We start from the raw sequence: 13097 nt of genomic DNA, 5'->3' as shown, positions 1-13097 counted from the left end.
CAAGTACCATGTATACCATCTCATACTCCGGCTCACTTTTTTGTTTTTATGTAGTTTTTTTGTATTCAGTACAAACAGGGAGTGGCCCCCTTCTCAGCGAGCTGGACATTTCATTCTGTGAATCCCCCTGACTGTGTGTGTCCTGTTGGGACCCGGTCGCTCTCAGCCCTTAGCCACAGTGAGGCCTATTTAAGACCCATGGTAAGGTTTTAATATTAGAGAGTGTAGGTACTATCCCAACTGGGTACACCTTGGCGTTGGTGGGATAGCTTTATGCTTTTTTTGATCAAAAACAGTGTTTACTAAGTACCCTATGTTTATATGCACTATGCTTTTATTTAGTTACAGCAGGGTATTTTTTCACAATTTTTTCCTTGGTTTCTCTTTGTCTCATGGCCAGTGTGAACATGGTCTCACAAGTACCATGTATACCATCTCATACTCCGGCTCACTTTTTTGTTTTTATGTAGTTTTTTTGTATTCAGTACAAACAGGGAGTGGCCCCCTTCTCAGCGAGCTGGACATTTCATTCTGTGAATCCCCCTGACTGTGTGTGTCCTGTTGGGACCCGGTCGCTCTCAGCCCTTAGCCACATTGAGGCCTATTTAAGACCCATGGTAAGGTTTTAATATTAGAGAGTGTAGGTACTATCCCAACTGGGTACACCTTGGCGTTGGTGGGACAGCTTTATGCTTTTTTTGATCAAAAACAGTGTTTACTAAGTACCCTATGTTTATATGCACTATGCTTTTATTTAGTTACAGCAGGGTATTTTTTCACAATTTTTTCCTTGGTTTCTCTTTGTCTCATGGCCAGTGTGAACATGGTCTCACAAGTACCATGTATACCATCTCATACTCCGGCTCACTTTTTTGTTTTTATTAAGTCAAATTTCTGCAGCTTCGCACTGGTTTCATTGTCCACAGTACAACATCCAGCAATCGCTCATCATGGGAACAGGGTCAGATGAGTCATTTTTATTTTTTATATATATATATATATATATATATAAATATATATATATATATATATATATATATATTTGTGTGTGTGGGGGATTATACTGCAAAGAGATACATCATGCGCTGTATGAACACTAAGGGGTTTCATTATTTCTGTGAGGGTATACAAAAGAGTGGGCATAAGACTAGGGGTGTGGCTTAGCAGTGAAGGTCCCTAATAACTGTCTTTCAAAATTGAGGGGTATGCTAAAGCATCAGCAGTAGGATGCTGATTGCAGTAGGAGTTATTAGTGACTTGTCTAATTTTTCTCTATGGAGCTAAGAACACGTAGGTAGGTTAGTAGCTAGTAATGTCATGCTGATTGACAGCTGGCTTCTCACTGCCTAACTGCGAGGATTCGGCTGTCAATCAGCATGACGTCAGCAGTGACGCCCTGTCAACAGAGCAGCCCGGAAAAGGAAGACGTAAGGTCAAATGAAGAAGCAGAAATGGTGGTAAGAGCGGTCTGTGACTACTCTGAGCTGGCAGAGGTAGTGCAAGGAAGAGCAGGTCGGTAGTTATCAACTACCTGCCTGTAAGTGTGGCGCCCCTGAAGCCATCAGGGTGCTACAAGGTTCTGCATCCCCACAAGGATACAGGGCCTACCCCCTTAGAGACCCAGAACACCAGTGCCGGTAACACCGAAAACCCAGGTAATCCCAATTTTCCCCAACAATCCCCCATACAATGGTACTTAACTAAGATGGGACCAATGCATGGCTGCCTAGAGATGGAGCCATTCCAGTCCACTAGATGACCAGGTGGGAGGGTCAGACTGTGGAGAGTAGTTGGGAAGACAGTAATCTGAAGTTGACAGTGGAGGAGTAAAGGTGTGACTGAGCAACGTCCTGACTCGGGTTGACAGTGACCTGGTACCCTGGTAGAGGTGGTTGCCGGTGGAGTACTCTCGGAACTACACACCGACGGGGTACAGGACCCTAGGACAGGAAAGAACTTCAAGCCAACCTGTTAACACCTGCACAGCAAAAGGGACCATCAAGGACCATGCTGACGCTAAAGAATCTGAAGACTCAGTAGCAAAGGGTGAACCGGGGACAGGACCAGAGACTCCATCCCCACAGGATTCACGCTACTGTCAGGCGGACAGAAGTGGACAAACCACAGACCGGGAAACCCCAGTGTTCTATACCACGGGGACCCACTTACCAGAGACAGGTGCAGGGAAACCAGACTGGCACTGGGACGAAGGGGACCTAGAGGCGAAACCAGCTGGCTTTGGGCAACCAGTTAACATCCAAAGTGAGTAAACCAGTTGCACTGAATACCTGTCTGTACTCCTTCTTCTGATGCCTACTGCACCATACACCCGCTGGGGCAATACCCTACTTACGGAGGGACTACCATACTAGCTGCTAATACCATCAGCCCCAGTAGAGACACTATGCAGCGGCAGCTCCCTACACATAGCCGCAACACCGCAAGTGACGTCACAAATAAACATTATTCACCAATCCCCTATAAATATCCCCATTACAAAAAGGGTCCAGGGCACGGGACCGATTAACAGCCACCATCGTGACATTCCCAGAACCGACTACCCCATATCCCTGGGTGCTACATAAGTTCTTAGCCCCATAAGGAATAAGGACAGTCCTGGATAACCCCTTTAAGATGATCATGTGACTAAGGCAGGCAGGTAGACACAAAGTTAACATGCAGCATTAATTTTTTTTGACATAGAGACCATAAGCAGTTACAAAACATAGCTACATATTTTTTATGCCCAGCACCTTTTTCCAGTATAAGGGCACTCTACTCAAACAATGGATCACAAAACAGGGGTAAAAAAGACCTTCCACCAGTTTTAGCATGTTAAACTGACCACAACATGGAATAGTGGCTCTAGAATTGAATAAAATATAGTTTATATCTGCGCTGCAGAGATATTAGTTTGTAAACTTTATTTGCTAATTGTTACTACGACCAAGGTGACATTAGCAAAGATTAATCACTGGGAACATTGACTTTTTTGCCATACATTACATGGATCAATCATAAACAGGAGGCATGTTGCAGGGAAAAAAGAATTGCAAAAAAAATAAGTGGGCACCGCCATCATGAGAGGAGTGTTGCTTATTTGAAGAAAAGTGTACCTCACAAAAAATGATGAACATAAATGATTTATTAATAACAAAAATATAGTCAAGACACATGATAATAGCTAGAAACATTTCCAATCATTCAAATAAAACAACAAAAAGGTCTTTATAAAAATAATACACCGACCAAAATTAAAGTACCCATGATGATTATAATGAAAAATACTAGATAAACCCACCTTTGGAAAAATAAGAACAAGCCCATGAGAGAATGTACTCGGCTTTATCTTTTTGAGATATGTAATGACACACTACCCTGCTCTCCGCACTGATCTCACTACTGTTATCTACTGAGATTACAAACAGGGAAGAGGAGTAGAGCAGAGCCAACACCTGCAGCTATAATAACACAGCAGTGTCAGTGCGAAAAAGGTGGAGTAGAGCAGAGCTGTGTGTCATTGCAAACACCAGCAGCTATCATCCCCCAGCACTGTCAGACTGTCAGTGAGGAAGAGGGGGAGTAGAGCAGAGTTGTGTGTTATTGCAAACACCTGAACCTGTAGCTATCATCCCACACCAGTACCAGTGTAGAAGAGGGGGAGTAAAGCAGAGCTGTGTGTTATTGTAAACACCTGCATCTGCAGCTATCATCCCACAGCACTGTCAGTGTGGAAGAGGGGGAATAGAGCAGAGCTGTGTCTCATTCCAAACACTTTTTGCAGCCCTGATCCATTGGTGCTGTAGTGTAGGGAGGGGGGGTGGTAAAGCAGAGCTGACAGTGAGCTATGATAAACGTTTCAAGTGGTATTTGTAATGACACATAGCTGTTTTGTTATGCTTGATAAAACCTATGTAAAGTAAAACCAAGAATGTGATTGAGGTGAACAAAGACTATTTTGCTTGAAAGGATCCTTAGTGTGCTAGTGTCTTACTTTGTATATTTCATTATTTTTAGGAGACAGACCTTAATAGATCTATAGCCATGGATGGTTTTCAATCATTTATGGAATAATGCATACATTGCAGATTTGATCAGTACTGTATTTTACATGCAGATATAGAGTTAGTGTCCAAGTAAATCCCATTAAAAGCATATTAGGCTGCCTTACATAAGATGTAAATGCTATTTAACTGCAGATTAACCCTATCTTTACGTAAATAGCGTTTCTTGAAATGATAGGTTCCCATTAAAGCCAAAATAAGGAGTTACTGCATACAATAGAAATATACAGTTTTCAATTAAAGGGTTACTCCAATCTACAACATTTATGTCCCACCCCGCATGAGGTTGGCACTCCAGAAGCAGCTGAGTGGACTGCTTTAAATGGTTTCAATAACTTCTATAAAAATGACAGTGTGTTGTAACAGTGGCTTATTCCAGGCTCTGCTGGAGTAAGATTTGTGGATTAGCGTGATGCTTGGGGGTTGTGATGCCCCATCCCATTCCAGCTCCGTCCTTTTTGGAGGAGTTGGGTGAAAATGAATTGAGAACCAAAATTATCTGGCTTTTTACGTGAAAATAAGAAATTTTGTATTATTTCTTATCAGAGAAATTTGCTTTTTTCTCCTCTTGGATTTATACTTCACTCTCAAGTAAGGGGTACAATTTGTAAAACCAGTATTCAGTGAAGACAGATTACTTACTATGATTAAGGGTACCAAGCGCAACAGAAACGTGTTAGTTTTTATCCTGTCTGTCATCACGACATTTTAATGGACTGAAATAAAATTAACACTTTTAGCCACCGGATGGATGTGCGGAGAAATTCTTGTTCCTTTATAGGAGATGGCAATTGGTGCGTCTAATGTTCTATGCAGAACTACTGTATCTGTCATTTCAGTTAAAGGAGAATGTCTGTCTGCCTCTTGTCCTCCCTCTGCCTCTAGCTAGCTCCTGTCTCTAGCTCCTCCCTCTGCCTCTAGCTAGCTCCTGTCTCTAGCTCCTACCTCTGCCTCTAGCTAGCTCCTGTCTCTAGCTCCTCCCTCTGCCTCTAGCTCCTTCCTCTGCCTCTAGCTAGCTGCTGTCTCTAGCTCCTCCCTCTGCCTCTAGCTCCTCCCTCTGCTCTGCTTCTAGCTAGCTCCGATCTCTAGCTCCTCCCTCTGCCTCTAGCTAGCTCCTATCTCTAGCTCCTCCCTCTGCCTCTAGCTAGCTCCTGTCTCTAGCTCCTCCCTCTGCCTCTAGCTAGCTCCTGTCTCTAGCTCCTCCCTCTGCCTCTAGCTCCTTCCTCTGCCTCTAGCTAGCTGCTGTCTCTAGCTCCTCCCTCTGCCTCTAGCTCCTCCCTCTGCTCTGCTTCTAGCTAGCTCCGATCTCTAGCTCCTCCCTCTGCCTCTAGCTAGCTCCTATCTCTAGCTCCTCCCTCTGCCTCTAGCTAGCTCCTGTCTCTAGCTCCTCCCTCTGCCTCTAGCTAGCTCCTATCTCTAGCTCCTCCCTCTGCCTCTAGCTAGCTTCTGTCTCTAGATCTTCCCTCTGCCTCTAGCTCCTTCCTCTGCCTCTAGCTAGCTCCTGTCTGTAGCTCCTCCCTCTGCTTCTAGCTCCTCCCTCTGCCTCTAGCTAGTTCATGTCTCTAGCTCCTTCCTCTGCCTCTAACTAGCTCCTGTCTCTAGCTCCTCCCGCTGCCTCTAGATCCTCCCTCTGTCTCTAGCTAGATCCTGTCTCTAGATCTTCCCTCTGCCTCTAACTAGTGCCTGTCTCTAGCTCCTCTCTCTGCCTCTAGATCCTCCCTCTGTCTCTGGCTAGATCCTGTTTCTAGATCTTCACTCTGCATCCAGCTTCTCCCTGTGCCTCTAGCTAGCTCTTGTCTCTAGCTCTTCCCTCTGCCTCCAGATCCTCCCTCTGCCTCTAGCTTCTCCCTCTGCCTCTAGCTAGCTCCTGTCTCTAGCTCTTCTCTCTGCCTCTAGCTCCTCTCTCTGCCTCTAGCTAGCTCCTGTATCTAGCTCTTCCCTCTGCCTCTAGCTCCTCCCTCTTTCTCTAGATAGCTCCTCCCTCTGCTTCTAGCTCTTTTCTCTGCCTCTAGCTAGCTCCTGCCTCTAGCTCTTCCCTCTGCCTCTAGCTCCTCCCTCTGTCTCTAGATAGCTCCTCCCTCTGCCTCTAGCTCCTCCCTCTGCCTCTAGCTCCTCCCTCTGCCTCTAGCTAGCTCCTGCCTCTAGCTCTTCCCTCTGCCTCTAGCTCCTCTCTCTGCCTCTAGCTAGCTCTTTCCTCTAGCTCCTCTCTCTGCCTCTAGCTAGCTCCTGTCTCTAGCTCTTCCCTCTGCCTATAGCTCCTCCCTCTGCCTCTAGCTAGCTCCTGTCTCTAGCTCTTCCCTCTGCCTCTAGCTCCTCTCTGCCTTTAGATCCTCCCTCTGTCTCTGGCTAGATCCTGTTTCTAGATCTTCACTCTGCATCCAGCTTCTCCCTCTGCCTCTAGCTAGCTCTTGTCTCTAGCTCTTCCCTCTGCCTCCAGTTCCTCCCTCTGCCTCTAGCTCCTCCCTCTGCCTCTAGCTAGCTCCTGTCTCTAGCTCTTCCCTCTGCCTCTAGCTCCTCTCTCTGCCTCTAGCTAGCTCCTGTATCTAGCTCTTCCCTCTGCCTCTAGCTCCTCCCTCTTTCTCTAGATAGCTCCTCCCTCTGCTTCTAGCTCTTTTCTCTGCCTCTAGCTAGCTCCTGCCTCTAGCTTTTCCCTCTGCCTCTAGCTCCTCCCTCTGTCTCTAGATAGCTCCTCCCTCTGCCTCTAGCTCCTCCCTCTGCCTCTAGCTAGCTCCTGCCTCTAGCTCTTCCCTCTGCCTCTAGCTCCTCTCTCTGCCTCTAGCTAGCTCTTTCCTCTAGCTCCTTTCTCTGCCTCTAGCTAGCTCCTGTCTCTAGCTCTTCCCTCTGCCTATAGCTCCTCCCTCTGTCTCTAGCTAGCTCCTGTCTCTAGCTCTTCCCTCTGCCTCTAGCTCCTCTCTGCCTCTAGCTCCTCCCTCTGCCTCTAGCTCCTACCTCTGCCTCTAGCTAGCTCCTGTCTCTAGCTCCTCCCTCTGCCTCTAGCTCCTTCCTCTGCCTCTAGCTAGCTGCTGTCTCTAGCTCCTCCCTCTGCCTCTAGCTAGCTCCTGTCTCTAGCTCCTACCTCTGCCTCTAGCTAGCTCCTGTCTCTAGCTCCTCCCTCTGCCTCTAGCTCCTTCCTCTGCCTCTAGCTAGCTGCTGTCTCTAGCTCCTCCCTCTGCCTCTAGCTCCTCCCTCTGCTCTGCTTCTAGCTAGCTCCGATCTCTAGCTCCTCCCTCTGCCTCTAGCTAGCTCCTATCTCTAGCTCCTCCCTCTGCCTCTAGCTAGCTCCTATCTCTAGCTCCTCCCTCTGCCTCTAGCTAGCTTCTGTCTCTAGATCTTCCCTCTGCCTCTAGCTCCTTCCTCTGCCTCTAGCTAGCTCCTGTCTGTAGCTCCTCCCTCTGCTTCTAGCTCCTCCCTCTGCCTCTAGCTAGTTCATGTCTCTAGCTCCTTCCTCTGCCTCTAACTAGCTCCTGTCTCTAGCTCCTCCCGCTGCCTCTAGATCCTCCCTCTGTCTCTAGCTAGATCCTGTCTCTAGATCTTCCCTCTGCCTCTAACTAGTGCCTGTCTCTAGCTCCTCTCTCTGCCTCTAGATCCTCCCTCTGTCTCTGGCTAGATCCTGTTTCTAGATCTTCACTCTGCATCCAGCTTCTCCCTGTGCCTCTAGCTAGCTCTTGTCTCTAGCTCTTCCCTCTGCCTCCAGATCCTCCCTCTGCCTCTAGCTCCTCCCTCTGCCTCTAGCTAGCTCCTGTCTCTAGCTCTTCTCTCTGCCTCTAGCTCCTCTCTCTGCCTCTAGCTTGCTCCTGTATCTAGCTCTTCCCTCTGCCTCTAGCTCCTCCCTCTTTCTCTAGATAGCTCCTCCCTCTGCTTCTAGCTCTTTTCTCTGCCTCTAGCTAGCTCCTGCCTCTAGCTCTTCCCTCTGCCTCTAGCTCCTCCCTCTGTCTCTAGATAGCTCCTCCCTCTGCCTCTAGCTCCTCCCTCTGCCTCTAGCTCCTCCCTCTGCCTCTAGCTAGCTCCTGCCTCTAGCTCTTCCCTCTGCCTCTAGCTCCTCTCTCTGCCTCTAGCTAGCTCTTTCCTCTAGCTCCTCTCTCTGCCTCTAGCTAGCTCCTGTCTCTAGCTCTTCCCTCTGCCTATAGCTCCTCCCTCTGCCTCTAGCTAGCTCCTGTCTCTAGCTCTTCCCTCTGCCTCTAGCTCCTCTCTGCCTTTAGATCCTCCCTCTGTCTCTGGCTAGATCCTGTTTCTAGATCTTCACTCTGCATCCAGCTTCTCCCTGTGCCTCTAGCTAGCTCTTGTCTCTAGCTCTTCCCTCTGCCTCCAGTTCCTCCCTCTGCCTCTAGCTCCTCCCTCTGCCTCTAGCTAGCTCCTGTCTCTAGCTCTTCCCTCTGCCTCTAGCTCCTCTCTCTGCCTCTAGCTAGCTCCTGTATCTAGCTCTTCCCTCTGCCTCTAGCTCCTCCCTCTTTCTCTAGATAGCTCCTCCCTCTACTTCTAGCTCTTTTCTCTGCCTCTAGCTAGCTCCTGCCTCTAGCTCTTCCCTCTGCCTCTAGCTCCTCCCTCTGTCTCTAGATAGCTCCTCCCTCTGCCTCTAGCTCCTCCCTCTGCCTCTAGCTCCTCCCTCTGCCTCTAGCTAGCTCCTGCCTCTAGCTCTTCCCTCTGCCTCTAGCTCCTCTCTCTGCCTCTAGCTAGCTCTTTCCTCTAGCTCCTCTCTCTGCCTCTAGCTAGCTCCTGTCTCTAGCTCTTCCCTCTGCCTATAGCTCCTCCCTCTGTCTCTAGCTAGCTCCTGTCTCTAGCTCTTCCCTCTGCCTCTAGCTCCTCTCTGCCTCTAGCTCCTCCCTCTGCCTCTAGCTCCTCCCCCTGCCTCTAGCTAGCTCCTGTCTCTAGCTCTTCCCTCTGCCTCTAGCTCCTCTCTCTGCCTCTAGCTAGCTCCTGTCTCTAGCTCTTCCCTCTGCCTCTAGCTCCTCCCTCTGCCTCTAGCTCCTCCCTCTGCCTCTAGCTAGCTCCTGTCTCTAGCTCTTCCCTCTGCCTCTAGCTCCTCTCTCTGCCTCTAGCTAGCTCCTGTCTCTAGCTCCTCCCTCTGCCTCTAGCTCCTCCCTCTGCTTCTAGCTACCTCCTGCCTCTAGTTCCTCCCTCTGCCTCTAGCTAGCTCCTGTCTCTAGCTCTTCCCTCTGCCTCTAGCTCCTCCCTCTGCCTCTAGCTCCTCCCCTCCATAGAATTATACAAGTACCAACTGCCATCTCCTATCTCAGAAACGTGAAAATCTGTCTTCACGGAATAGAAATTTTACAAATCTTTTCCCTGAATTGAGAGTGGAACATGAATCCAAGAGGCGAAAGAAGCAAATTTGTCTGATAATAAATATTGCAAGGTTTCTTATTTTCATGTGTACTACTGATTTATGAAATAAAAATTAATATGAAGAATAATCTTAATGTTGTGTCGAATACCTTTTTGTGCTATAACATCCCAGTACTAAATGCATAAATACTTGTAACATCAGTTATTTATTACATATAATTTCGCATAATTAGAATTTATCATTTGTCTATATTATTTTACCTGCTCAACAACATATACACCATAGTCTGCCTGCTGTTTCTGTAGGAAGGGATGCATGTTATGTAGCCAGATCGCAAGATGTGGTTCTCTATCACGAAAAGGGATGACTATAGCGGTTTTCTGGAGAGCTGTACAGTTGTCAGGCTTGCTATGACCTCCAAGCGCCAAATTTGCATTTTGAAATATTGTGTTATCAAAAGATATATTCACTTCAACACTGTAAGGACCTGTTAGTTAAAATGAAGATATGCAAGTGACTTAAACATCAAGCTGTCTGTAAAAAAACACATTTGTCAAGCGCCATTTTCATCACAAATGGATACCATCGTCTTGAAATGCCCAGATACAATCATTTTAATTTCTATTTTATAAATGAATAATGCACAGGAATAAGCAACTTTATAAGTTAGTAGAGAAAAGTGTTTCTTTCACTCTAAAATTTGTAAAATCTATATTCAGTGAACACAGACTTTTGAGATTAGTGACGGTTGGTGTTTTTAGAAGTCTATGGTGAGGGAGGATAGACATTCTACTGCAGTTTTTACTGAGACAACAGTTACAGTTCTCCATAGAACTTTATAAGCACCAACTGCCATCTCCTATCTCAGTAATGGGAAAGTACTCACTGAAGACAGATTTGACCTCAGAATAAGGATTTTTTTTAAAATAACTGATCAATTCAGGAGGAGATTAAAAAAACCCAGATTTCTCTGATAAGACATATCAAAGTTTCTTTTTCTCATGCAAGCTATTGATTTCTGAAAAAATAAAGTCACAGTTATTCCTTAATATCTACAATCAGTAGAGAAATAGTAAAACTTAATATACTGAAAAAGCTGGGCATTCTGTTATCAAGTCACAAAAAAAAAAAATAATGAAAAAGGCTTCCGGAAAATGTTAGAAATCGAGGCAAAACAGAAATCTTCATATATGACGAATTCAAGTATACTAAAATGTGGAATAACTTTTCATTATACAGTGATTAAAGTGGTTGTCTACATATCAGGCCAATGTGTTTATTACTTACATGCATGCATTTGAGGCTAAAAAGTATTTTTGCAATTGAAAGTGATTAAACATTTTGCACCATTTGCCTTCTATAGACTTTATGTTGCTTTGTCTTTAGCTGACTGCAGAAAGAGTTACGACACATACTCTTTACGACATATTATAGATTGTGTCAGGGCAATCACCACTGGCTGCTGCAGTGAGCCGGCCGTGAGTTCTGCACGTCAGCTGATTTGAACAGCTGACATGTGCACTTATCAGATCCACTCGCGCATGTTAACCCATCACATCGCGCTGTCAATATGTGACAGCGCAATAAAAATGCCCACAGTGGATAAGGCCCCCTTCACACATCAGTTTTTTGCCATCAGTCATAATCCGTTTTATCGACGGATCCGTCTCAGATTGTGGCTAAACTGATGCGACGGATTCGTTTTTCAATGGATCCGACTAGCTGGGGACTAAATAATAATTGGAGCATGCTCAGTTAAAAAAAACGGAATCCGTCGCCGGATTCCGTCATCTGATGGATGACGACGGATCCTGGGCCCATAGGCTTCCATTCTACCAAACGACAGACACAGAGACGGATCCCGTCGTTGTCCGTTTTTTCGACGTACACAAAAAACGTTACTGTGAACGTCGTCTCCATCCAAAAGACATATATTTTTCGACGACTCCGTCAAACTACGGATGAAACGTGAGGCCATCCATTGCAATCTGTCGCTAGTAAAAGTCAATGAGAAAAAAAAACAGATCCAGCGGCATCAATCGCTGGATCCGTTTTTTTCAAAATTCGACGGATTGTGACTGATGGCAAAAAACTGATGTGTGAAGGGGGCCTAACACGCACTTATGTGCTGTCATTGGTAGTCACGTGACATGATCACGTGGAGCCGATGGTAGCACAGGGTCATGTGATAACTCCTGTAGCTATCATGAGTCACTTCTTCTTACAGCCGGCAGAACGCTGGCTGTTACAAAAGAGCAGCATTTCGGTACATCAGAGCGATGCAGCTGCGATCTACAGAAATCAACAAGTGATCAGACTGCTGATCCTTATAGCCCCCTAGGGGGACTACTAAAATAAAAAAAAAGTTTCACTAAAAAAAACAAAAAACAACCCCTAAAAGTTCAAATTACCCCCCATTCGCCCCATTGAACATTAAAGGGTTAAAAAAATAAAAAATATACACATATTTGTTATCATCACGTTGAGAAACGCCTGATCTATCAAAATGTAAAATTAATTAATCTAATTGGTAAACAGTGTAGCAGCAAAAAAAATCCAAACGCCAAGATTTATTTTTTGGTTGCTGCAAATTTTGTGCAAAATGCAATAACAGGTAATCAAAACGTACCATGTGCAAAAATATGGTACCATAAGAAACGTCAGCTCGAGACGCAAAAAATAAGCCATTACTGAGTCATAGATCCTGAAAAATGAGAATATTACGGGTTTCGTAAAATGGCGCAAAAAGTGTGCCACTTTTTTGGACAAACTTCTGAATTTTTTTGAATCCCTTAGATCGAAGTAAACCTGAACATGTTTGGTATCTACAAACTCATACCAACCTGATGAATCACACCGACACATCAGTTTTAGCATATACTGAACACGGTGAATAAAATATCCCAAAAATAATCGTGCAATTGCACTTGTTTTTGCAATTTTTCCACACTTCGAATTTTTTGCCATTTTCCAGTATATTATATGGTAAAACAGCTTGTCCCACAAAAAATAAACGCTTTTATGGCAAAATTGATGCAAAAATATAAAAGTTACGGCTCCCGGAAGAAGGAGAGCAAAAAAAAAAAAACCACGGAAAATCGCCCAGGGGTAAAGGGGTTAAAGGGAATCTATCATTAGGTTTTTGCTGTTTTATCTGAGAGCACCCTAATATAGGAGCACAGACCATGATTACAATGATGTGTCAATTGCTAGGCTGTGTTTTGCTGCTTCAATTCAATGAGTGTTTTATCAGCTGGAGCTTATCACTACTGGACAAATGGCCTTGTGCCTCCTAGTCCAATTATGCCTCCAGCAGCTATCTGTCACTATACATTGTACACAGAAAGCTGTGGTGGAAACGGAATTATATACAGCTCAACAACTGAGCTCTTCTTGATCTGCAACAGAGAAAACTGACCATCACAACTGCTGCACCCAGTCACTAAGTGACACATTGCTGGAATCAGGGTCTCTGTCCCTACATTATACTGTAGTTACATTATATAGCAAAAACCTGCTGACAGATTCCCTTTAACCGAGAATATGTTAGATTGTAGCTCTTTTATCATTTTTTCTTAGCTCCTCTGAGCTGATTTATGGCCATAAACCACATCACAGTTAAATGTATCGCAAAACAAACAGCCAGTAAGAGGTAAATTGTATTAAATACTCAATGAAAGCCAACTGCAAAATATACTTTTAGTGCCAAATACCAGCTGTTGAGTAAAAAAAAAAAAATATATATATAT

General features: G+C 45.3%; 1 protein-coding gene across 1 annotated transcript in view; it reads right to left on the bottom strand.

The window, feature by feature from the left end:
- The window catches only part of LOC142301881 (beta-1,4-galactosyltransferase 1-like), a 245803-nt gene that overhangs the window by 78778 nt on the left and 153928 nt on the right, over positions 1 to 13097 (bottom strand). The window contains exon 3 of the mRNA XM_075342954.1: positions 9609 to 9835. Within this exon, the coding sequence (XP_075199069.1) occupies positions 9609 to 9835 (227 nt within the window). The remainder of the gene's footprint in view (positions 1 to 9608; positions 9836 to 13097) is intronic.

Source organism: Anomaloglossus baeobatrachus, chromosome 1, assembly GCF_048569485.1.
Source record: "Anomaloglossus baeobatrachus isolate aAnoBae1 chromosome 1, aAnoBae1.hap1, whole genome shotgun sequence".
NCBI classification, from domain to species: Eukaryota; Metazoa; Chordata; class Amphibia; order Anura; family Aromobatidae; genus Anomaloglossus; species Anomaloglossus baeobatrachus.
The sequence above is the reverse complement of the archived record's forward strand: the minus strand, read 5'-3'. Positions and strand labels throughout refer to the sequence as shown.